Source organism: Pristis pectinata, chromosome 23, assembly GCF_009764475.1.
Source record: "Pristis pectinata isolate sPriPec2 chromosome 23, sPriPec2.1.pri, whole genome shotgun sequence".
NCBI lineage: Eukaryota > Metazoa > Chordata > Chondrichthyes > Rhinopristiformes > Pristidae > Pristis > Pristis pectinata.
This window is the reverse complement of record NC_067427.1, coordinates 28,962,775-28,989,933: the sequence shown is the minus strand read 5'-3', so window position 1 is coordinate 28,989,933 and position 27,159 is coordinate 28,962,775. Positions and strand designations below refer to the sequence as shown.

At 47.5% G+C, this 27,159-nt stretch overlaps 1 protein-coding gene across 1 annotated transcript in view; it reads left to right on the top strand.

The window, feature by feature from the left end:
• Positions 1-25,487, top strand: part of LOC127582303 (lateral signaling target protein 2 homolog) — a 53,812-nt gene extending 28,325 nt beyond the window's left edge. The window contains exons 5-8 of the mRNA XM_052037482.1: positions 21,419-21,484; positions 22,629-22,670; positions 23,839-23,868; positions 25,366-25,487. Coding sequence (XP_051893442.1) covers positions 21,419-21,484; positions 22,629-22,670; positions 23,839-23,868; positions 25,366-25,487 — 260 coding nt within the window. The remainder of the gene's footprint in view (positions 1-21,418; positions 21,485-22,628; positions 22,671-23,838; positions 23,869-25,365) is intronic.
• The last annotated feature ends 1,672 nt before the right edge of the window (positions 25,488-27,159 follow it).

Here is a 27,159-nt window from a genome sequence, read left to right as displayed (position 1 = left end):
GGAACATGCAAACCCCACACCGACAGCACTGGGGGTCAGGATCGAACCCGTGTCCCTGGAGCTGTGAGGCAGCAGAACTAATTGCAGTCACTGTGCCCGTCACTGCTTCCGGTTGGATTACATTCATTTGTATCAGATTTCAATCCCTATGTTGGTCTTCAGCTCCCTGCTGGCTTCACCTGATGTCTCTGCTCCTGCTCTGTCACCTTGAGCCTCAACTTTTCTAACTCCTCCTTTCTCTCACTCAATTGCTCCCTCAGCTTCTTCACCTCAGCCTCCTTGCTGCGGAGTTGCCCCAGGCCACTGATGATGGCCATCGCATGAGTTAATTTGGAGGTGCATTTCCCTGACTCTTTGAGAGGCTCCTCCCAACACTCCTGCCCTGCGGATCCCGATGCCGGTTTGCTGCAGACGTCGACCCGTTTGGGCCGCTCTAATGCAGTAGCTTCGTCCCATCTTGGACAGTCTGCCGTCGTTCTGATGTCTCGGGGTCATTCAGGGAATATGGAAAATGACCAGGTTAAGGGTCCAGCTTGTGAAGTTCCCACCCAATCTCCTCCGACCCACTATGCACAAGGCATGACTTACACCTATTGGAGTTAACTTGTGGATTTTACACTTACTTCCAATTATCCGAGCTTTGGCCTGTACTTTTGTTCATAGTACAGAAAGGCCAGTCTGTCATGTGATCCTCACATTGACGTCCCATCCAAAGAAGCCTCAGTCTGCTCCGAGGAACCACCAATCAGCCACAGACACACACTCACTGCTGACAGTGAGGGTTCTAATCTCACTTGGCTGAGACAAACTTTAGTCCAAACTGTTGTAGATAACAATAGCAGAATGCAAATTTCCCATTCATCCAATCTCTCGATAAATGTCAGCAGACATTGTTTTTACTCAATTATCCATTCTGAGATCATTTCACCTGGAGAACTGAAACAAAGCTAATTTTACATAAAGTTGATAGGAAAGCCGAGATAATGAATAAAGGAAAGTTTCTGCACAAAACACAGTCAGTGTTGTTGCAGTTATTCAACTGTCTCTGTGTGCACCAGATGTGTCCATCAGTGGGGCAGTGAGAACCTCATTGGGTAATCTGTTTGAATGACACGTGTGCTGTAATCGGGCTGCAGGGTGATGTGCGATGCTGTTTGAGGACTACATTTGGGGGCTAAAGCTGAAAATGAGATCAATCAAACAGCACACACCCTCATCCTCACCCATCTAGATGCACTGCCCATGGTGTGTACTGGTGGAGTGACCTCCACATCGACTTCATGGAGATATACATCCATTTTCATGCTGAATAACAGGAGGTTTTACTCTGTTGGCGCCTTCACTTCCTCAACCCAGGTTGTGTTGGAGTAGCCTGGGCGAATAGCTCAGTGCATTCAGTAGATGGCACACACCGCAGTCACCATGTGTCCGTGGTGGAGGGAGTGGATGTTTCGGGTGGTGGATGGGATTCCAGTCAAGTACGTTGTTTGTCCTGTTGTCAAGTGTTTGTGGAGTTACACTTATCCAGGCAACTGGAGGGTATTTCATTACCCTCCCTGCTTGTGCCTTGTACATTTTGGGGTGTCAGGAGGTGTTGCCACAGAAAACCCAACCTCTGACTTGCTTTTGTAATCATTGTGTTCCTATGGTTGATACCGTTAAGGTTCTGGTCAATGGTGACCAGAGGGAGATTATCTGTCGGGGGACGATTAAGAACTGCGCTGCCCTTCTTTGCAATAGTGCCGTAGGATCTTCTACTTCCGCCGGAGAGGGCTCATGAGGCCATGTTTTAACATCTCACCAGGAAAGTGCAGCTTCCAATGGGGTGGCACACACTGGAGTTTCCACTTACATTGTGTAGCTAGGTCTCTGGAGGGGGATGAACTCCCAGCCATTTGACTCACGAGGCTGGAGCTTAGCACACTGAGCCAGGGTTGGTGTTCCTGCTTTCAACATGAAGGGACTATGTGCCAGCAAGCCCATACTCACTGTCTACATCAGATAAGACTGAATTTCAAGTTCAGGTGCTGCCATGATACAGAGCAAACCCAGATGGACAGTAATGGAGCTGGTGTGACTTTGAATGGAAACAGAAAACTTTTATTTCATCCCAGTCCCCAGCACCGACAGTGGGAATGCACAGATTGAGCAATAGGATTCCACCTCTCCAACTGGTGATGAGCTTCAGCTTGTCTATTGGGTGCTAGCACAGACCTGATAGGTTGAATGGCCTCTTTCTGTGCCACAGTAAGCAATTCAGCTCCACACCATTACTCCTGATTTGATTTACCGTCTGTAAAGTGATTGAAGTCCCTCATGATAATTGTTACATTCAACACCAACTCCCCGATTTCAACATCTCCCTCCATTACTCTTACAGTCTGGGGCCCATAAACAACCCCCAGCAATGTTCTACCCCTGGCTATTTCTCATCTCCTCTCTGAGATATGATCCTTCCTCTCTGCTGTCTCTATCTCGTCCTTCAATATCAGCGCTCCCCTGCCTCCTGGTCTATTTTGCTGATCTCTTCTGAAGGTTCAGCCTGTTGCAACATTCAGTCCCCATCCCTGGTCACTTTGTAACCTCCTCACTGCAGTGGCCATTAGATGAAACCCATTTCAAGTCCAAGTTCAAGTTTATGGTTGTTATGGGCATACATACAAGGATTAAGTTTAAAACTTATTTTGAAAAGTTCAGAAAAAGTAAAAAAGTCCTCTGTCCAATGTTTTTTATGACTCTGACATGTCCAGAACATGTGAATTAAGGAAGCCATTCTGTTCTTGCATTTGTCACAGTAAGGAGATATGTCAGAATGAAAACGGATAGTTTATCTTTGGACGAGTGAGCTCTATGAGTTGAAGGAGAGAGTGACGAGCACATAATGACGAAGTATTAACCAACTTGAAAATTTCATTCCAAGTTTCCTCAGAAATTGACACCTGCAAATCTGGTGCCCAAGCGTTTTTAATTTTGTCTAGTGGCACCTTACTCATTCCTAGTAATCTGTCATAAATATTAGATATTGAGCCATCCTGAAAAGGTTCCAAATTAAAAATTACATCTAATAAGTTCTTATCAGGACTCAAAGCAAAAGAATGTAATTGAGGTCGAAGAAAATCTCTAATTTGTAAATATGTAAAAAAATGAGTTTTTGGTAAATTATTCTTGGTAGACAATTGTTTCCTCCAACAAACAGATCTTGAAGGCAAGTAATACTTAATTTGTCCCACTCTTTAAAAACTCCATCAGTCATAGAAGGTTTAAAGAAGTAATTAAAGAAAATACAGCACAAAAACAGGCCCTTTGGCCCACTCAGACTGTGCCGACCTTCAAACATCCAATTCTTCCATCCCTTTTGTTTATTCTCCTCTCAGTTCCAGCAAATCCTCACAGCTTCTACCACTCACCTACACACAAGGGACAAATCTCAGTGGCCAATTAATGCACCACTCCATACACCTTTGGGATTATGGCAGCAAAACCCACACAGTCGGCACCAGAGATCGGGATTGAACACAGGTCTACTGGCTGCATCCTGCGCTGCCTAAGTTACTGCTGAGACATTGGCTGCCAATGGACGGAAAGGGGTTATTGCTGAATTGAGGACCTATTGACAGAGGGTTAAATCTGAGCCGGGGGAGCCAGTGGATGAGGGGTTAATGTCGGGACAGTGAGGAGAGGGTTAATGCTGAGACACTGGGTGCCGAGTCAACATTAAAGGGTTAATACTGAGACAGTAAGGCTCACTGTACGATCAGCTTGGTTCACTTCTTTAACTCATTAATGTATTAAAAACAACATCTGCGGACACTTATCGAGAGATTGGATGGATGGGAAATTTGCATTCTGCTATTGTTCACTGAGTTTTAACAGGAAATCATGGACAGCTCGAGTACCAGCTGCCCATGAACTGAGCTAAAGTGGAAAGGCAGGCAGGGTGAGACAGGTAGTCCAGGGCTCAGTCTCCAAAGGCAGTGGGGAGGATGGACTGGGGTGGGGGGCGGACAGAGGGTCGATCACTGGTCAGATTTGCTGGGCTGAGGAATGTGGTGGAAATGAAATCTGTCAGGGGTCCTGCTGCCTCACAGACTCTGTGACCCAGGTTCAATCCTGACCTCCGGTGGTGTCTGTGTGGAGTTTGCACGTTCTCCCTGTGACTACATGGGTTTCCCCCGGGTGCTCCAGTTGCCTCCCACATCCCAAAGGCAGGCAAGGTCAAAAACAGAATTGCTTCCTGTAAATTACCCCTTGTGCAGGTGTGCGGAAGGAGAATCAGGGTGGAGTTGATGGGCATGTGAGAGAGTGGGTTACAGGGGAATGGGTTTGATGAGATTTCTTTGTGAGCTAGCATTTACTCAATGGACCAAATGGCCTCCTCCCATGTTGTAAGAAGATACCAAGAAATAATGTGTTGAAGAGCAGGTGTAGCTTCCGATATTGTGTGGAAATACTTGGCTCTGGAGGTGGGAAGGATCTGGTGTTTGGAATTCTCTTGTGAGAACACGGCCCAGAAACAGTAAGTGTCTCTCCCACCACAGACGCTGCCTGATCGACTGAGTAAATCCAGCATCTGCAGTTCTGATCAGTGGGATTTGAAGATTGGTCCTGGGTCACGCACGGTCCCGAAGTTCTGCGTGGCCTGTTGCAGTGTGAATGTGGGCAGACTGGGGATGTGGGGAGTTGGGATGAAGCAGAGCTGGTGATGGTGGGTCTCATTGGATTATTGGTAGAAGCTATGAGGATTTGCTGGAAAAGGGCGGAAAATGAAGCAAAAGGGATCTATGTAATTGGGTGTTTGATGGTCAGCACAGACTGAGTGGGCTGAAGGGCCTGTTTTTGTGCTGTATGTCTCCATGACTCTCTATGACACACGGTGTTCACTGGGCACACGGGAAAGCCTCGTTATCTGAATGCAGCAACATTCAGAACAAGGTAGGAGACACAAGACACTGCAGAAGCTGGAACCTGGAGCAAGACCAAACCTGTTGGAGAAGGTCCTGATGCAGGGTTATGAGCTGGAATGTCGACAGTTCCTTTCCTCCCCCATCGAGTTCCTCCGGCAGATTGTGTGTTGCTTCAAAACAAGGTTGCTGAGATAATGGCAAAACTAGAAGTGAAGGACCAGTCCGGTCTGGTCAAGGGAGGCCGAGTGGTGCACAGAGGATTGTTTTGAATTGGCGGACTAGAACAAATCCAGGGCCACATCGATGGATCTGAACTAAAATGCCACAGTTGTCACTGACTTCATCAAGACCTGTGTGGTTGAGTTTGTGCCCACAAAAATTTATCGAGCCTTCCCAAACCTGAAGCCCTGAATGAAGCAGAAGATTCGTGGTCTGCTGAGGGCTAGGTCTGTTGCGTTCAGGACCGACGATGCAGAGACCTACGAGGTCCAAGTACGGCCACTGGAAGGTTATCGCGAGAACGAAGGGGCAATTCTGGAGGAAGCTGGAGACACAAGCGGACGCTTGAAGTTGTGGCTGTGCACGTCATCACTTCCTACAAGGTGAAATCGAAACGCATGAACGGCAAAGATGCATCACTCCCTGATGAGCCTCATGCCTTTCATGCTTACTTTTAGAGGGAGAACAGTGACACACCAGCACGGGTCCCCACAGCACCCAGCCACCCTGTGATCTCAGTCTCAGAGGCTGACGTCAGAACATCCTTCAGAAGGATGAACCCACGCAAAGCATCAGGCCCTGACTGTGTACCTGGTGCGAGAAACACTGAACTGGCTGGAGTGTTCAGGGACATCTTCAACCCCCTCATTCTGCACTCTGAGGTTCCCACCTGCTTCAAGATGCCATTGATTATAACGGTACCCAAGAAGAGCAGGGTGACCTGCTTCAATGATTACCAGCCAGTAGTGCTTACACCCACTGTAGTGAAGTGCTTCGAGATGTTGGTCTTGGCTCAGGAATCAACTCCTGCCTCAGTAAGGACTGGACCCACTTCAATTCACCTATTGCCACAATAGGTCTACAGCAGACACTATCCCTCTGGCTCTCCACTCTGCTCTGGACCACCTGGACGACCGGAACACTACGTCAGGCTGAGGTTGATTGACTACAGCTCGGTGTTCAACACCATCATCCCCTCCAAACATCATCAAGCTTCAAGATCTGGCCCTCTGCACCTCCCTTTGCAATTGGATCCTTGACTTCCAAACTGAGAGACCACCATCAGTGTGGATGGGAAACATCATCTCCTCCTCACTGGCCATCAACGCAGGTGCACCTCAGGCCTGTGTGCTTAGCCCCCTGCTCCACTCTCTCCATACCTATGACTGTGTGAATAAGGATAGTTCCAACACCATCTACAAATTCCCCAACGACACCACTGTTGTTGGCAGAATCATGGATGGTGACGAGGCGGTGTACAGGAGCGAGGTAGGTCAGCTGCTTGAGTCGTGTTTCAGGAACAACCTTGTGGTCAGCATCAGCAGGACCAAGGGACTGATTGTGGACTTCACGAAGGGGAAGCCAGGTGAGCACGCACCATCCTCACTGAAGGGACTGCGGTGGAAAGGGTGAGCAGCCTGTAGTTCGTGGGTGTCAACATCTCAGATGACCCATCTCGGGCTCAGCACATAGATGTAATCGTGAAGGCGGCACACTAGCGTCTCTACTTTCTTTGAAGATGAAGGAGATTCCGTATGTCATCAAGGACTCTGACACACTTCTGCAGCTGTACAGTAGAAACCTTTCTGACTGGTTGCATCAGGACCTGGTATGGAAGCTCCAGTGCACAGGAATGCAAGAGCCTACAGAGAGTGGTGGACTCAGCCAGTTCCATCACAGGTACAGCTCTCCCCACCATCGAGGACATCTACAAGAGGAAGGGAACATTCGTCATCAGGGACCCCCACCATCTGGGCCATGCCCTCTTCTCATCGGGCAGGAGGTACAGGGGCCTGAAGACCCACACCCCAAGTTCAACAACAGCTTCTTCCCCACTGCCATCAGGATCTTGAACTGACCTGAAAAACCTTAACACCACCCCAAACTCTGTTTTTTGTTCTCTTTCTCAATCTTGCACTGGTGTCATTATGTTTATTTTGTTGTACAGTTTGCATTTGTGTAATTTAAGTATAATTTTGGTTAATTTAAATTTATGTCAACTACTTTTTGTCCTTCTCTGTAATGTACTGTGCTGCTGCTGCAAAAAGCTAATTTTCATGGCATTTATATTCTGCGTATGTATGCCCATGACAACCATAAACTTGAACTTGAACTTGAAATGGGTTTGATTTAACATCTACTGCAGAGAGGAGGTTACAAAATGACCAAGGCTGGGGATTGAATGTTGCAGCAGGCTGAACCTTCAGAAGGGATTGGCAAAATGGACCAGGAGGCAGGGAACACTGATATTGAAGGGTGAAATAGAGACAGCAGAGAGGATGGATCGTATCTCAGAGAGGAGCTGAGAAATAGCCAGAGGTAGAACATTGCTGGGGGTTGTTTCTGGGCCCCAGACTGTAAGGGTAATGGAGGGAGATGTATAAGTCAGGGAATTAGTGTTGAATGTAACAATGGTCATGAGGGACTTCAATCACTTTACAGACGGTGAATCAAATCAGGAGTAATGGTGTGGAGATGAATTGCTTACTGTGGCAAAGGAGGAGGCCATTCAACCTATCAGGTCTGTGCTGGCACCCAATGGACAAGCTGAAGCTCATCACCAGTTGGAGAGGTGGAATCCTATTGCTCAATCTGTGCATTCCCACTGCCGGTGCTGGGGACTGGGATGAAATAAAGGTTTTCTGTTTCCATTCAAAGTCACACCAGCTCCACTACTGTCCATCTGGGTTTGCTCTGTATAATGGCAGCACCTGAACTTGATTTGTCAGGCAATATCTCCCCTTAAGGAAACCATGCTGACTTTGGCCTATCTTATCATGTGCTTCCCAGTACCCTGAAACCTCATCCTTAATAATGGACTCATCTTACCAACCACTGAAGTCAGGCTAACTGGCCCAGAACTTCTTTTGTCTCCCTTCCTTCTTAAAGAGTGGAGTAACATTTGCGATTTCCCAAGATTACCCTCCTCACTGTCGGCAACAGCATTGATTTACGTGCAATCTGCAGACTTATTCATCATAACCTGGACATTAACATCTATTTAATTGATGCTATAACAAGTAGCAAGAGTCCCAGCGTGCATCTTTGTAGCACCCTACTGCTCATAGTCTTCCAATCTTAAGAGCAATCGTCCACTGTCAATCTCTGTCTCCTATTAACAAGGCAGTATTTGATCTAATTTTCCAACTTCCTCCCATCCCCACCAGGCCACAGGGATCCCGTGGACCTTGACTGGCCCACAACCAATCTTCAAATCCCAGAAATCAGAACTGGAGATGCTCCAAAAACTCAACAGGTCAGGCAGCTCTTGAGGTGGAGAGAAACTTAATGTTTCCAGTCTGTGAACTTTCATCAGAGCTCCAAATACCAGATCTTTCCCACCTCCAAGACCATTTCTTTTTTACCAACAACATCAGCAACACCACCTCCTCCTCAACACTGAAAACATGTCTTCCTGACCAGTCCCAATGCTTTCTTCCACACGCTTCCGTCCTCCACTTGAGGAGACCTCTTCTTCCCAGGTACTATTCCACATTATTTCCTGGTATCTTCTTACAAAATGGGAGGAGACCATTAGGTCCATTGAGTAAATGCCAGCTCACAAAGAAATCTCATCAAACCCATTCCCCTGTAACCCACTCTCTCACATGTCCATCAACTCCACCCTGATTCTCCTTCCGCACACCTGCACAAGGGTTAAGTTACAGGAACCAATTCTGTTTTTGACCTTGCCTGCCTTTGGGACGTGGGAGGAATCTGGAGCACCCGGGGGAAACCCACGTAGTCACAGGGAGAACGTGCAAACTCCACACAGACACCACCGGAGGTCAGGATTGAACCTGGGTCACAGGATCTGTGAGGCAGCAGGACCCCAGACAGATTTCATTTCCACCTCATTCTTCAGCCCAGCAAATCTGACCTGTGATCGATCTTCTGTCCGCACCCCTCAACCCCCTCCATCCTTCCACTGCCTTTGGAGACTGAACCCTGGAGCTGCCTGTCTCGCCCTGCCTGCCTTTTCACTTTAGCTCAGTTCTTGGGCAGCTGATGCTCGAGCTGTCCATGAGTTCCTGTTAAACTCAGTGAACAATAGCAGCATGCAAATTTCGCATCCATCCAATCTCTCGATAAGTGTCAGCAGATGTTGTTTTTAATGCATCAATGAGTTAAAGAAGTGACCCAAGCTGATCGTACAGTGAGCCTTACTGTCTCAGTATTAACCCTTTAACGTTGACTCGACACCCAGTGTCTCAGCATTAACCCTCTCCTCACTGTCTCGACATTAACCCCTCATCCACTGGCTCCCCCTCTCAGATTTAACCCTCTGTTAATAGGTCCTCAATTCAGCAATAACCCCTTTCCGTCCATTGGCAGCCAATGTCTCAGCAGTAACTTAGGCAGCGCAGGATGCAGCCAGTAGACCTGTGCTCAATCCCGATCTCTGGTGTCGACTGTGTGGGTTTTGCTGCCATAATCCCAAAGGTGTATGGAGTGGTGCATTAATTGGCCACTGAGATTTGTCCCTTGTGTGTAGGTGAGTGGTAGAAGCTGTGAGGATTTGCTGGAACTGAGAGGAGAATAAACAAAAGGGATGGAAGAATTGGATGTTTGAAGGTCGGCACAGACTGAGTGGGCCAAAGGGCCTGTTTTTGTGCTGTATTTTCTTTAATTAATTCTTTAAACCTTGTATGACTGATGGAGTTTTTAAAGAGTGGGACAAATTAGGTATTACTTGCCTTCAAGATCTGCTTGTTGGAGGAAACAATTGTCTACCAAGAATAATTTACCAAAAACTCATTTTTTTAGATATTTACAAATTAGAGATTTTCTTCGATCTCAATTACATTCTTTTCCTTTGAGTCCTGATAAGAACTTATTAGATGTAATTTTTAATTTCGAACCTTTTCAGGATGGCTCAATATCTAATATTTATGACAGATTACTAGGAATGAGTAAGGTGCACAAAATTAAAAACGCTTGGGCACCAGATTTGCAGATGTCAATTTCTGAGGAAACTTGGAATGAAATTTTCAAGTTGGTTAATACCACGTCATTATGTGCTCGTCACTCTCTCCTTCAATTTAAAGTGGTCCATAGAGCTCACTTGTCCAAAGATAAACTACCCGTTTTCCTTCTGACATATCTCCTAACTGTGACAAATGCAAGAACAGAATGGCTTCCTTAATTCACATGTTCTGGACATGTCAGAGTCATAAAAAACATTGGACAGAGGTCTTTTTAATTTTTTCTGTACTTTTCAAAATAAATTTTAAACTTAATCCTTGTATGTATGCCCATGACAAACATAAACTTGAACTTGGACTTGAAATGGGTTTCATCTAATGGCCACTGCAGTGAGGAGGTTACAAAGTGACCAGGGATGGGGACTGAATGTTGCAGCAGGCTGAACCTTCAGAAGAGATCGGCAAAATGGACCAGGAGGCAGGGAACACTGATATTGAAGGGTGAAATAGAGACAGCAGAGAGGATGGATCGTATCTCAGAGAGGAGATGAGAAATAGCCAGGGGTAGAACATTGCTGGGGGTTGTTTATGGGCCCCAGACTGTAAGAGTAATGGAGGCAGATGTTTAAATCGGGGAATTGGTGTTGAATGTAACAATGATCATGAGGGACTTCAATCACTTTACAGATGGTGAATCAAATCAGGAGTAATGGTGTGGAGCTGAATTGCTTACTGTGGCACAGAAAGAGGCCATTCAACCTATCAGGTCTGTGCTAGCACCCAATAGACAAGCTGAAGCTCATCACCAGTTGGAGAGGTGGAATCCTATTGCTCAATCTGTGCATTCCCACTGTCGGTGCTGGGGACTGGGATGAAATAAAAGTTTTCCGTTTCCATTCAAAGTCACACCAGCTCCATTACTGTCCATCTGGGTTTGCTCTGTATAATGGCAGCACCTGAACTTGAAATTCAGTCTTATCTGATGTAGACAGTGAGTATGGGCTTGCTGGCACATAGTCCCTTCATGTTGAAGGCAGGAACACCAACCCTGGCTCAGTGTGCTGAGCTCCAGCCTCGTGAGTCAAATGGCTGGGAGTTCATCCCCCTCCGGAGACCTAGCTACACAATGTAAGTGGAAACTCCAGTGTGTGCCACCCCATTGGAAGCTGCACTTTCCTGGTGAGATGTTAAAACATGGCCTCATGAGCCCTCTCCGGCGGAAGTAGAAGATCCTACGACACTATTGCAAAGAAGGGCAGCGCAGTTCTTAATCGTCCCCCGACAGATAATCTCCCTCTGGTCACCATTGACCAGAACCTTAACGGTATCAACCATAGGAACACAATGATTACAAAAGCAAGTCAGAGGTTGGGTTTTCTGTGGCAACACCTCCTGACACCCCAAAATGTACAAGGCACAAGCAGGGAGGGTAATGAAATACCCTCCAGTTGCCTGGATAAGTGTAACTCCACAAACACTTGACAACAGGACAAACAACGTACTTGACTGGAATCCCATCCACTCCCTCCACCACGGACACATGGTGACTGCAGTGTGCCCCATCTACTGAATGCACTGAGCTATTCGCCAGGCTACTCCAACACAACCTGGGTTGAGGAAGTGAAGGCGCCAACAGAGTAAAACCTCCTGTTATTCAGCATGAAAATGGATGTATATCTCCATGAAGTCGATGTGGAGGTCACTCCACCAGTACACACCATGGGCAGTTGCATCTAGATGGGTGAGGATGATGTTGTGTGCTGTTTGATTGATCTCATTTTCAGCTTTAGCCCCCAAATGTAGTCCTCAAACAGCATCGCACATCACCCCTGCAGCCCGATTACAGCACCCGTGTCATTCAAACAGATTACCCAATGAGGTTCTCACTGCCCCACTGATGGACACATCGGGTGCACACAGAGACAGTTGAATAACTGCAACAACACTGACTGTGTTTTGTGCAGAAACTTTCCTTTATTCATTATCTCGGCTTTCCTATCAACTTTATGTAAAATTAGCTTTGTTTCAGTTCTCCAGGTGAAATGATCTCAGAATGGATAATTGAGTAAAAACAATGTCTGCTGACATTTATCGAGAGATTGGATGATTGGGAAATTTACATTCTGCTATTGTTATCTACAACAGTTTGGACTAAAGTTTGTCTCAGCCAAGTGAGATTAGAACCCTCACTGTCAGCAGTGAGTGTGTGTCTGTGGCTGATTGATGGTTTCTCGGAGCAGACTGAGGCTTCTTTGGATGGGACGTCAATGTGAGGATCACATGACAGACTGGCCTTTCGGTACTATGAACAAAACCACAGGCCAAAGCTCGGATAGTTGGAAGTAAGTGTAAAATCCACAAGTTAACTCCAATAGGTGTAAGTCATGTCTTGTGCGTAGTGGGTTGGAGTAGACTGGGTGGGAAATTCACAAGCTGGACCCTTAACCTGGTCATTTTCCATATTCCCTGAATGACCCCGAGACATCAGAACGACGGCAGACTGTCCAAGATGGGAGGAGCTACTGCATAAGAGCGGCCCAAACGGGTCGACGTCTGCAGCAAACCTGCATAGGGATCGGCAGGGCAGGAGTGTTGAGAGGAGCCTCTCAAAGAGTTGGGGAAATGCACCTCCAAATTAACTCATGCGATGACAATCATCAGTGGCCTGGAGCAACTCCGCAGCAAGGAGGCTGAGGTGAAGAAACTGAGGGAGCAATTGAGTGAGAGAAAGGAGGAGTTAGAAAATGTGAGGCTCAAGGTGGCAGAGCAGGAGCAGAGACATCAGGTGAAGCCAGCAGGGAGCTGAAGACAAACACAGGGATTGAAATCTGATACAAATGAATGTAATCCAACCGGAAGCAGTGACGGGCACGGTGACCGTAGTTAGTTCTGCTGCCTCACAGCTCCAGGGACACGGGTTCGATCCTGACCCCCGGTGGTGTCGGTGTGGGGTTTGCATGTTCCCCCTGTGACTGTGTGGGTTTGCCCCGGGTGCTCCGGTTTCCTCCCACATCCCACAGACATGCAGGCTGGGAGGTTAATCAGTTCCTGCAGATCACCCCTGGTGTAAGTGGGTGGAAGGAGAATCAGGAGGAGTTGAGAGAGGAGGTTACAGCAGAATGGGCTTGATGGGGTTTCTATGAGAGCCGGCGTTTACTCGATGGCCTCCTTCCATTTTTTAAGAAAATACCACAAAATATGTGGGACGGTGGTCGAGAAGATGGGTTCTCCTCGTGGAGTTCAGGATACTCCAGACAAAAGCACAGACATCGATCAGGAATGATCGTTTCTGATGTTGAAGAGCAGGTGGTGTTGCTGCTATTGTTGGGGGTAAACACTTGGTCCTGGAGGTGGGAAGGATCTGGTGTTTGGAATTCTGTTGTGAGATCACAGCCCAGAGGCAGTAAGAGTCTCTCCCACCACAGACGCTGCCTGACCCACTGAGTATTTCCGGCATCTGCAGTTTTGATCACTGGGATTTGAAGATTGCTCCTGCGTCGCACAAGGTCCTGAGGTTCTGCGTGGCCTGGTGCAGTGTGAATGTGGGCAGACTGGGGATGGGGGGAGTGGGGAGGAAGTGGAGCTGGTGATGGTGGGTCTCATTGGATCAATGTCTGGGGACAGGAATGGATTCTGTAAAATGAGCACACACTTGGAAATATGTCCAGAGCTCTCTTTGTGCTGTGGGATGGGTTGAAACCACACTGGATGTTCAGGTCTCACTGAGAGAAAGTGGGATGGGCTGGGGGGTGGGGAAGCTACGTTTGGGGATCTGTGTGAGGAGAGGGACGTGTGAGGTGACTAGTTGCAGAGAACAAATTTGGCGGAGGGTGTTCTCAGCAGGGGGTGAGGATGTTGGTCCTCAACTGAGAAACCACATTCCTTCAGTACGACGAGCTGTCAATGATTCAAGTACCAGGGTCCAGGCAGCAAACACGGAATGGTCAAGAGTTGAGCAGGTTCCAGAGGTGGGCTCAGGGGTGGATGGTGAGAAGCTGTTGGGAACTGGGGACCTGAGAACGCTTCTGTGGAAGACCATCAGAGATAGGAGCAGAATTAGGCCATTCAGCCCATCATCTGCTCTGCCATTCAGTCATGTCTGATTTACTTTTCCTTCTCAACTCCATTCTCCTGCCTTCTTCCCATGACCTTTGACAGCCTTACTGATCCAGAACCCATCACCCTCTGCTTTAAATGTTTGCAAAGACTTGGCCTCCAAAGCTGTTTGTGGCAATGAATTCCACAGATTCACCACACTCTGGCGAAAGAAATTCCTCCTCATCTCAGTTCGAAAAGGACGTCCTTCTGAGGCTGTGCCCACTGGTCCTAGACTGTCCCAATGCTGGACACATCCTCTTCACATCCACGCTATCCAGGCCATTCCATATTTGGCAGGATTCAAAGAGATCCCTGCTAATCCTTCTAAACTCCAGCGAGTACAGGCCCAGAGCCATCTAAAGCTACTCAAATGTTGACCCTTTCGTTCCAGGGATCATTCTTGTAAACCTTCTTTGGACCATCTCCAATGCCAGCGCATCCCTCCTTAGATATGGGGCACAAAACTGCTCACAATACTCCAAATGTCGTAAGACCAATGCCTAATAAAGCCTCAGCATTACATCCTTCTTTTTCATATTCCAGTATTCTCTCAATGAGTGCCAACATTGCATTTGCCTTCCTTACTACTGACTCAACCAGCAAGTTAAACTTTAGGGAAAGCTGCACTAGGACTCTAAGTCCCTTTGCAATTCCAGTTTCTGAATTCGTTCCCCTTTTGGAAAATAGTCTACGACTTCATTCCTTCTACCAAACTTCATGACCATACACTTCCTTGCACTGTATCCCATCTGCAACTTCTTTGCCCATTCTGCCAACCCGTCCAAGTTCTTCTGCATACTCTCTTCTTCCTGAACCTCACCTGCACCTCCACCTATCTTTGTATCGTCCACAAACTTGGCCACAAAGCCATCAATTCTGTTATCCACATCACTAACATCAACTTGAAAAGTAGCAGACCCAACAACGACCCCTGCAGAACACCACTAATCACCGGCACCCAACCAGAAAACACATGCCTTATTCCCTCTCTTTGCCTTCTGCCAGTCAGCCAACCTTCTATGCATGCTAGTACCTTTCCAATAATACCATGGGCTCCTATCTGGTTTAGCAGCCTCATATGCGGCACCTTGCCAAAGACCTACCTAAAATCCAAGTAAACAACATCCACTGACTCTCTTTTGTCCATCCTGCCTGTTACTTCCTCAAAGAATTCCAACAGATTTGTCAGGCAAGATCTCCCATTAAGGAAGCCATGCTGACTTTGGCCTATTTTATCATCTGCTTCCAAGTACCCTGAAAGTTCATCCTTAATAATGGACTCATCTTACCAACCACTGAAGAGAGGCTAACTGGCCCAGAACTTCTTTTGCCTCCCTTCCTTCTTAAAGAGTGGAGTGACATTTGTGACTTTCCTGTCCTCTGGAACCATTCCTGAAGCCAGAGACAGTGGGAGAGGAAAGGGAGAATTGCTGGAACTGGTGTGGAGGTGGGCTCTCTGTTGGACTGGGATTATTTTAACCCCTGCCCTCAGCGACACTACACCCTCGGATCTGCACGTCTCACCGTGACTTTCTCAGTTAAACAGCTTTCTTCATTTGAATAACAGGAATGGAAATAAGAAGTGAAAGAACAATAAAAGCTTTAACAATGTGAGGTCTGATATCTGATGGTTTTTTCAGTCATTACCTTGAACCCAATTACCAACCTGATGATCACCGTAGCGACAATGGACAAAGGAATTCCTGGAACTGAGGTGGGGGGGTGAGGGGCAGGTCTGAGATGTGATGATAAGAGGGGATTTAAAGGGCAGGAGGAACGGCAGATCACCACTCGGCATCTCAGCTTGCAAAAATGAAGGCATTCTCACTTCTCGGGCTGTTAGCCGTGTTGTCTATGATCGCCCTCCATTTTGCCGGGGCAGGTGAGTGACTCCAACAGTACTTCTGTTCCTTTGCAGTCTGGTCTCAACCCAGCCCCAGAATTGTGCTACACTGAGAGGTCAGGATACATTACAGACTGTTGTATTTATTCCACCTAAAGAACCGATGGCGGAGGAATTTGCCGATGCCACCCTGACGGAGGCCGAGATGCGAGAGCTGGGTAAGTGTTCACACCTCACTCTGTACGTCCCTGTATTGACTGTTTTTGGGTGAGGATCCCCTCCCACCATTTCCCCAGCTCTGCTCTCACGCTGGGAACCACACTTGAGGTAGAGCTCGATATGGAAAAGACAGGTTGAGCATATTTCTCCTCTCAGTCACTGACCTCTCCTACTGATGAACCTTTTCAGAGCCAGCACCCTGGGTGGGACCCTCTCCCCAGTGTCACAGCCTGACATCACTTTCTGCCCAGTCCCAGGCTGAGTTCTGGAGGTTGGGGTTCCAATGCCAGTGAATGCCCCCCAGTGTCTTCAGCACTGTGCTAGGAAGGAGAAACTCCTGAAATGCCGACAAGGCTTCATGTGTTGTCCTGGGATAACATTTGTTGAGAGAGAAGGAATGGGATGGACTGAAGTTGAAGTGTGGGGCCACCTCTCTGTTCTCTCTGTTCAATGGGCTGAGAATTGAGGGTTCCTGGGGTTTCCAGTGGTGGGGAACCTGTCCTGACACACACAGCCTGGGGAAATCTGGAAGAACGTTTAAGGAGAAGTCAGCACCCATCTCTCCCAAGTCTTCATCCCAAATCGGTGACGGAGTGCAATTCCAGAAATGTAGGCTTGATGCAGGAATTGATCGTCCATTGTAGAGCATCTCTCATTAGCTTGGACTGGGCAGTGAATTAGGGTGGGAGTTGAGGCCAGGATCTTTAATATTCTCAGTGCTCCAGTGGTGTAGATATGAAGTAGATGCTTGTGTTTGTTGACGAGACAGGAACCAGGAACTGCCCTCACATGATGAGCACCAGTAAATCCAGCAACAAGTTCCAGGGAAACTGCTCAACCAGAGAGTAGCGAGTGTGTGAAACCTGCTTCAACATGAAACCAATTAACCTGTTCTGATTGAGGAGCAGAAGGAGCAAGCGGAAGGGTTTTCTGATGGGGTGAGGTGAAGCAGGGCTGCACAGGACGTATGTGGAGCATGAACCCATCTGGAGCAGGTGGGCTGAATGGCCTCCTAATGACGAAGCAACAAGGATGCCATTCTGTTCTCTGAATCTTGGGGAATTGTGGGTATAATTGACAATGTGAGGAACTTATCTGCACTCATAACATCACGGACATACAACGCAGTCTCTCTGTTTCAGAAAGAGGGGGGCTCGCTTGGATTCATTGAATCAAGATAAAGGTAAGTGTTTGGAACATCAGCCGGTCGTGGTGTCGCTCACTAATAAACAACTGCTGTTGCACAGACTGCTGTACAAGTGAGAGAAGTGGGAGCCCTTCCATTGTAAGCAACTGAAAAGAAGGAATCTTCAGGATTCTGATTTATTTTCCAGGACAAAGAAGCTTCCAATGGAATAAGAACCCAATGATGTGCCTGCCCCCTCTGCTGCACCCACTCATCCCCAGGGATGAGAGAGATTCTCAGCAGCAGGCCTGTTGTTTCCTTCAAGTCAGGCCTCACGACCAATTTCTTCATCACTTGCTTCCCTCCGCGGTGAAAGATGCTGGGAAACGGCCTTCGGCCCACCAAGCTGAGGAAAGCTCAGTGAGGAGATTGAAAGGGTCTCCATGACTTCATTAGCTGAAGGATTGTGGGTGTGGGCAGCAGGGGGATCTTGCACACTCTACGCTGCAGTTAATGGACACGTCATGGAGTCACAGAGAGATATTGCAGGGGAAACAGGCCCTTTGACCACCAAGTCCACCACCCATCATCAACCCACCCATTCACACTCATCCTCCGTTAATCCCATTCTCCTTACATCATACCAACTCCCACAGATCCCACAATTCACCTGCACACTCGGGATATTTGCCAGTCGCCAATGAACCTACTGACCCGCACATCTTTGTGATGTGGCAGGAAACCGGAGCACCCGGAGAAAACCCACGCATTTACAGGCAGAAAGTACAAACTCCACACAGACAGCATTGTCTGGCTGACGGGCTGAGTGTTTCCAGCTTTTATTTAGACGCTGATAGTGTTTGGCGGAAAACATTGTTGTCGGAGGTGGGAAGTGTCTGGTGTGTAGAATGCTGTTGAGAGACCATGCCCAGAAACAGTGTCTCTCCCACCTCAGATGCTGCCTGACTGACTGAGTATTTCCACCATCAGCAGTTCTGATCACTGGAATTTGAAGGTTGGTCCAGGGTCTCACACGGTCCCGAGGTTCTGCGTGGCCTGGTGCAGTGTGAATGTGGGCAGACTGGGTATTTGGGGAGTGGGGAGGAAGTGAAGCTGGTGATGGTGGGTCTCATTGGATCAGGGTCTGGGGACAGGAAGGGATTCTGTAAAATGAGCACACACTTGGAAATATGTCCAGAGCTCTCTTTGTGCTGTGGGATGGGTTGAAATTATACTGGATGGTTAGATCTCACTGAGAGAGAGTGGGATGAGCTGGGGAGTGGGGGGAAGCTACGTTTGGGGATCTGTGTGAGGCGAGGGACGTGTGAAGAGACTTGTTGCACAGAACAAGTTTGGCCCATGGTGTTCTCAGCAGAGGGTAAGGATGTTGTTCCTCAACTGAGAAACCACATTCCTTCAGTACGACGAGATGTCAATGATTCAAGGAGCAGGGTCCAGGCAGCGAACACAGAATGGCCAAGAGTTAAGCAGGTTCCAAAGGTGGGCTCAGGGGTGGATGGTGAGAAGCTGTGGGGATGTGGGGACCTGAGAAGGGTTCTGGGGAAGACCGTAAAACATAGGAGCAGAATTAGGCCATTCGGCCCATCGTCTGCTCTGCCATTCAGTCATGTCTGATTTATTCTGCCACGTCAAGTGAGTGACTCCAACAGTACTTCTGTTCCTTTGCAGTCTGGTCTCAACACAGCCCCATAATACTGCTACACTGAGAGGTCAGGATACTTTACAGCCTGTTGTATTTATTCCAGGGGAAGCCCTGAAGGCGAAGGACTTGCACGATGCCACCCTGACGGAGGTCGAGATGCGAGAGCTGGGTAAGTGTTCACACCTCACTCTGTACCTCTCTGCACTGACTGTTTTTGGGTGAGGTTCCCCTCCCACCATTTCCCCGGCTCTGATCTCACTCTGGGAACCACACTTGAGGGCAGAGCTCGATATGGAAAAGACAGGTTGAGCATATTTCTCCTCTCATTCACTGAAGTCTCCTACTGATGAACCTTGTCAGAGCCAGCACCTTGGGTGGGACCCTCTCCACAGTGTCACAGCCTGACATCACTTTCTGCCCAGTAGCAGGCTGGGTTCTGGAGGTTGGGGTTCCAATGCCAGTGAATGCCCCCCAGTGTCTTCAGCACTGGGCTAGGATGGAGAAACTCCTCAAATGCCGACAAGGCTTCATGTGTTGTCCTGGGATAACATTTGTTGAGAAGAGAAGGAATGGGATGGACTGAAGTTGAAGTTGAAGCAAACACAGAATGGCCAAGAGTTAAGCAGGTTCCAAAGGTGGGCTCAGGGGTGAGGTGAAACAGGGTTGCACAGGACGTATCTGGAGCATGAGCCCATCTGGAGCAGGTGGGCTGAATGGCCTCCAATGACGAAGCAACAAAGATGCCCATTCTGTTCTCTAAATCTGGGGAAATTGTGTGTATAATTGCAACGTGAGGATCTCATCTGTACTGATAACACCACGGACATAGAACGCTGTCTCTCTGTTTCAGAAAAGAGGATTCCTCCCTTGGATTCATTGAATCAAGAAGCAGGTAATCGTTTATATTGGGACAAAGCTGCTTCCAATGGAATAATAACCCAATGATGTGCCTGCCCCCTCTGCTGCACCCACTCATCCCCAGGGATGAGAGGATTCTCAGCAGCAGGCCTGTTGTTTCCTTCAGGTCAGGCGTCACTGACTAATTTCTACATCACTTGCTTCCATCCTCGGGGAAAGATGCTGGAAACGTGCCTTTCGGCCCTCCAAGCTGATGAAAGCCCGGTGAGGAGATTGAAAGGGTCTCCATGACTTCACTAGCTGAAGGATTGTGGGTGTTGGGGAGCAGGGAAATCTTCCACACTCTACGCTGCAGTTAATGGACACGTCATGGAGTCACAGAGAGATATTGCAGGGAAACAGGCCCTTTGGCCACCAAGTCCGCACCCATCATCAACCACCCATTCGAACTCATCCTCCGTTAATCCCATTCTCCTTACATCATACCAACTCCCCACAGATCCCACAATTCACCTGCACACTCAGGATATTTGCAGTCGCCAATGAACCTACTGACCCGCACACCTTTGTGATGTGGGAGGAAACCGGAGCACCGGAGAAAACCCACACATTTACAGGCAGAAAGTACAAACTCCACACAGACAGGATTGTTCTGGCTGACGGGCTGAGTGTTTCCAGCTTTTAATTAGACGCTGATTGTGTTTGGCGGAAAAACATTGTTGTCGGAGGTGGGAAGTGTCTGGTGTGTAGAACGCTGTTGAGAGACCATGCCCAGAAGAAACAGTGTCTCCTCCCACCCTCAGACGCTGCCTGACCAACTGAGTATTTCCAGCATCAGCAGTTCTGATCACTGGAATTTGAAGATTGGTCCAGGGTCACACAACGGTCCACGAGGTTCTGCGTGGCCTGGTGCAGTGTGAATGTGGGCAGACTGGGTATTTGGGGAGTGGGGGAGGAAGTGAAGCTGGTGACTGGTGGGTCTCATTGGATCAGGGCCTGGGGACAGGAAGGGATTCTGTAAATGAGCACACACTTGGAAATATGTCCAGAGCTCTCTTAGTGCTGTGGGATGGGTTGAAAACATACTGGATGGCCAGATCTCACAGAGGGAGTGGGATGGGCTGGGGGGTGAGGGCGAGCTGCTGTTGAGGATCTGAGTTTAGGACAGGGATGTGTGAGGATATGTTGTAGAGAACCAATTTGGCCGAGGGTGTTGTCAGTATGGGGTGAGGACGTTGCTATCGTAGATACAATGGACACAGTTATTTTCTGGAATCTGAGGTGGCGGGGTGGGGGGCAGCTCTGAGATGTGATGATAAGAGGGGATTTGAAGGCCAGTAGGAACGGCAGCTCAGCACTCGACATCTCAGCTTGCGAAAATGAAGGCATTCTCTCTTCTCGGGCTGTTGGCCGTGTTGTCTGGGGTCGCCCTCCATTCTGCCGCGGCAGGTGAGTGACTCCAAACACTAATTCTGTTCCTTCGCAGTCTGGTCTCAACACAGCTCTATAATACTGCTACACTGAGAGATCAGGATATATTACAGCTTGTTGTATTTATTCCAGAGGAAGCCGTGAGGGCGGAGGACAATCCCGATGCCACCTTGACGGAGGTGGAGATGCGAGAGCTGGGTAAGTGTTCACACCTCACTCTGTACCTCTCGGTACTCACTATTTTTGGTTGATGTTCCCCTCCCACCATTTCCCCGGCTCCGCTCTCATTCTGGGAACCACACTTGAGGGTAGAGCTCGATATGGAAAAGACAGGTTGAGCATATTTCTCCTCTCAGTCACTGACCTCCCCTACTGACGGACCCTGTCAGAGCCAGCACCCTGGGTGGGACCCTCTCCCCATTGTCACAGCCTGACATCACTTTCTGCCCAGTCCCAGGCTGGGTTCTGGAGGTTGGGGTTCCAATGCCAGTGAATGCCCCCCAGTGTCTTCAGGACTGGGCTAGGATGGAGAAACTCCTGAAATATCAACAAGGCTTCTTGTGTTGTCCTGAACTAACTTTTGTGGAGAAGGGAAGAAATGGCATGGACTGAAGTTGAAGTGTGCGGCCACCTCTCTGTACACTGTGTTCAATGGGCTGAGAATTGAGGGTTCCTGGGGTTTGCATTGGTGGGGAACCTGTCCTGACACACGCAGCCTGGGGACATCTGGAAGAATAAGTAAGGAGAATTCAACACCCATCTCTCCCAAGTCTTCATCCCAAGTTGGTGACGTGGTGTAATTTCAGAAATGTACACTTGATGCATGAGTTGCTAGTCCATTGTAGAGCATCTCTCACCAGCTTGGATTGGGCAGTGAATTAGGGTGGGAGATGGGGCCAGGTTCATTAACATTATTCAGTGTTCCGCTGGCGTAGATATGAAGTGGATGCTTGTGTTTGTTGAGGAGACAGGAACCAGGAACTTCTGTCACATGATGAGCGCCAGCAAATCCAGCAGGAAATTCCAGGGAAACTGCTCAACCAGAGAGTAGAGAGTGTGTGAAACCTGCCTCCACATGAAACCAATTAACCTGTTCTGATTGAGGAGGTGAAGGAGCAAGCGGAAGGGTTTTCTGATGGGGTGTGGTGAAGCAGGGTTGCACAGGACGTATCTGGAGCATGAACCCATCTGGAGCAGTTGGGCTGAATGGCCTCCAATGACGAAGCAACAAAGATACCCATTCTGTTCTCTGAATCTTCGGGTTCTGGGCATAATTGACAATGTGAGGAACTCATCTGCACTGATAACATCACAGACATACAATGGTGTCTATCTGTTTCAGATAAGATGTTGCGTCAATTCTTACCAAAGAATCAGCTTGGAGGTAAGCATTTGGACCATCAGCTGGTCGAGGTGTCGCTCACTAATAAACAACTGCTGGTGCACAGACTGCTGTGCAAGTGAGAGAAGTGGGAGCCCTTCCATTGTAGCAACTGAAAAGAAGGAATCTTCAGGATTCTGATTTATTTCCCGGGACAGAGCTGCTTCCAATGGAATAATAACCCAATGATGTGCCTGCCCCCTCTGCTGCACCCACTCATCCCCAGGGATGAGAGGGATTCTCAGCAGCAGGCCTGTTGTTTCCTTCAGGTCAGGCCTCACTGACCAATTTCTTCATCACTTGCTTCCCTCCCCGGTGAAAGATGCTTGGAACGGTCCCTTCGGCCCACCAAGCTGAGGAAAGCCCAGTGAAGAGATTGAAAGGGTCTCCATGACTTCCTTAGCTGAAGGATTGTGGGTGTGGGGGAGCAGGGAAATCTTCCACACTCTACGCTGCAGTTAATGGACACGTCATGGAGGCACAGAGAGATATTGCAGGGAAACATGCCCTTTGGCCCACAAAGTCCGCACCAATCATCAACCACCCATTCACATTCATCCTCCGTTAATCCCATTCTCCTTACATTCTGTCAACTCCCCACAGATTCTACAATTCATCTGCACACTAGGGAAATTTGCAGCAGCCGATTAACCTGCTGACCCGCACATCTTTTTGATGGAGGAGGAAACCGGAACACCCGGAGAAAACCCAGGCAGTTACAGGCATAAAGTACAAACTCCACACAGACAGGATTGAACCTACATTTCTGGCACTGTGATACAGCTTCTGTTTATTTACTTATTCCAAGATCTTGGCTGAAAATCCAGTGCAGTCCCATAGGAACATTGCACCTTTGTCTTTTGCCAGAGAGACTAAACTGTGACCCATCAGCTCCCAGGGAAATTATCCTCAGTATCTGAGTCAATATTCATCCCTCAAACAACTTTCCTAAAATAAGTGCCCTGATGATGATCACACTTCTGTCAAACCTCGCTCAGGGCAACTTACTGCAGGTTTTCTGCATCCTAACTCTGTGTGCGCTTAAAAAGGTATTTACTGGAGGTGGAGCTGAGGTGCTATGGAACGATGTGTAAGGTTAGAAATGGAAATCATCTTTTACCAAACAGAGGGTCCCAAGTACTAACCAGAACCATTCTCATCCTGTTTACAGAGGACTTGAAGAAACGATTCTTCTTCCATTGTAAGTTTTCTTTTTAAATGAATAACACAAAATTTAAATGAAATGTCTGTCAGAAGGACAATACTGGAGTATTAACAGCATCACAACGGGATCAGTTATTTCTGCCACCCACGGAATGTGACTCAGTTTGACGGCTGGTGCCCCAAAAGGATGTTTGGAGAATGCCTCCTGATCTCAATATCTTCTCCATTATGTGTACAACATGTTTATAATAGTTTCATGCAACAAATAACCCAATTATTCTTACAATTCTCCTGCCAATAATCACTAACCTACCTTTCAACGTGCTAATGATGCTGTACCCAAACCTCTACACCTTTGAGGTAGAATGTTGATATCAGCTGTTTCTTCACGGGAGACCCTGGCTGATCCCACTTGCTCCCATAACCTTTGATAAATCAGGCAACTAAATTCCTTGGAAGAGAATTGATGTTCCTTTAAGATTGGCTTGTGGCAAAAAAAATGGTTTCAGACTCCCCACACCACACTTCCGTAATTAACCAATCATTGTTCCTCATTATCATGAAATGTTTACTGTTTCACTTGACCTGATGAATGGTTCCAGCATTTTCTGTTTTTATACTTTACATCTCAGCTGACAGAACAAGGGTCCCAGGTGCAAGTCATTGAAAGTGGGATAACATGTTGAGAGAGGAGTTAGTGAAGCACTGGAGATATTGGGATTCAACGACTGCAAAGCTTGGGAGGTTATTTTGAACTTTCACAAAATTTAGACAATTGTCAGAGTTTGTGTCTCATCCTGGTCACCAGAAAGCAAGTGCAGGAGAAAAGAACAAGGAGAGAGTTTCCGGGGATGAGATATTCCAGCTACAGGTTTAGTCTGGAACAGATCTGGTTTTTCCCCATGGAAGACAGAAGGTTGAGAGGAGATTTGATAGAGCTGTACAAACCGATGGTTTTCGATCCAATAAATAGAAGCTGCTCCCCTCAGTAGATGGCTGACGGATTAGGGGATAGAGATTTAAAGTAAGATGCAAAAGATACAGGGGAATGTGAGAAAAAGCTGTCTTACTCAGAGGTCAGTGATGATCTGTAACTCTCTGCCTAGAAGTGAGTGGAAACAGTCGACCAGAGCTTCCAAAAAAGGAACAGGTAGATCTTGGAAGAAAATAACTTTCAGGGCTATGAGGAAAGTGTGAGGGAATATGACAGACAAGATTTCTCTGCAAGGAGACTTTATGAATTCCAAAGATGGAATAATCTCCCTCTTGCCACAACAACTGACTCTTAGCGCCGGTAATAGAGCAGTGAAACGGACAGTGCCTTTTCCATTTTTATAAGGTTCCCACAGTGGAATGTCCAAGACTGAATTCTGCACAGAAATGTGAAGGCAGTGTTTGTAGTCGAGAGTAACAGAAGGTGTTTTCAGAAATGCAAGTGATGGATCATGAATTGATGAAACACAAGTTTGGAATAAAAATTCTAAAATACGAATGGCAGAAAGATGTAATTCTCTCTCCTTTCTTTTTAAATCAGGGCTCCACCACCACCACCACCACCACTATCACCACCATCACCACCACCACCACCACCACCACCATTACTACCACCACTACCACCACTGCTCCTATCGTCATCACCGGAAGATGAAGCCGTGAACCAGCACTGAGTGAGTACAAGTCGTTTTCTCTCTTCTCACAGAGCTTCAGCTCAGCTGCCCAATGATAGTCTTGTGGAAATTTCTTTTTGCTGGGAATTGGAACATATAGGCCTGTTAAAAAGATTACGGTTTACCATGCCCCTCCATATGCACTAATGGATCAGCGTAAACAGTGCATGGTGTTAGAACTCTTACCTGAGTCGGTAGGTCGTAGGTTGTTCCACACCAGAGGTTTAAACAGTTTCTCGGCTGAAACTCGCCTGTCGTACAGAAGAGAGCCACAATTTCAGAGGTGCCATCTTTCACATGTGGTGTTAAATCAAGGTTCTGTCGGCCATCTCAAGTGAATGTATAAGGTCCTGTATGATTTGACAAGGAGAGTTCCCCTTGGAGCTCTGGCCAACGTTGGGCAGCACAGTGGCACAGAGGTTGGTGCCACACCCTCACTGCTCCCGGAATCAATCCTGACCTTGGCTGCAGTGCTTTTGGAGTTTGCATGTTCACTCTGTCACTGTGTGGGGCTCCTCTGGGTGCTCTGGTTTCTCAACTCTGTCCTAAAAGGGTAATGACTCATGTTGGGACAACTTAGTTTTCCATTCCGGAGAAACAGCTTCCCATCATCTTTGCTGTCAATTCCTCTCTATACCTTGCTTGTCCCATTACCTGCAGCAAGTGTACCAAAGGACTAATATTTACCTTCTGTCTCACACAGTTTGATCGATCTGATTCACCTGGGAGAGAAGGACCGTTTAATGAATGCTGAAACTCTGAACTACAACGCCGGCTGTTCATCTGCATGTGCTGACATTGAGGAATCACCAATCGTGCTTTAACAAGTGAAATCTGTGCTGCTGAGTTAGAAATCTCTGCTGGGTCAGTGCGACTCTGAGACACTGAATGACATCAACCTCGTCCAAGTGCAAGTGTGAAAATTAGACCAAACACAATGATTAAAATTTGATATTTTAAATTACAGTTCAGGAAGTCCAACAAACACCTGAAAACAACCAACATTTTAATGCCACGGGTCCGTTCTGGGCACAGGGCAGAACCCTGCAGAACACTGCTGGTTGGATCCAACACAATTGGCTCCACTCAGCCTTTCTTTGAAACAGGAAAACAGATTGAATTAGCGACGGATAAAATTCTGATTCTGAAACATTTCAAAATTATGCAAAGTTCAATCCATATCAGTGATGGAATCAGTGTCTCTGCTTCTTCCTTCCCTTGCTTGCCTGTATGCCCGATATAACCTAAGCAAAGCAATTTAAAAAAGAATAAAAATAAGTGCATCAAACAGTTGTTTCTCATTTTTTTCTGAGATTACTTGTTACTTTTGGCCCCCAGTAGTTCACATTGCTGCAGCACGGCCAGTCAGTATTTGGTGCTCTTTCCACAGCTGCACCATGGTAACTTGTATCAGGGCAGCATTCACGTTAATGAGCACACCTCCTGTTCCTCTAATGTTTGCAGTGAGTCCAGGACCAGGGTCATGTCTAAAGATATGGGGTGAATCATTTAAGCATGAAATGAGGAGGGATTTCTTCTCCCAGAGATTTGTGCCTCTGGATTTCCCTTTGGATAATCAGACATGATCATTTGACTAGTCTGCTCCTATTTTCTACCTTATGATATAAAACTACCTCAACAAGGAGCAGTAGGAAACAACA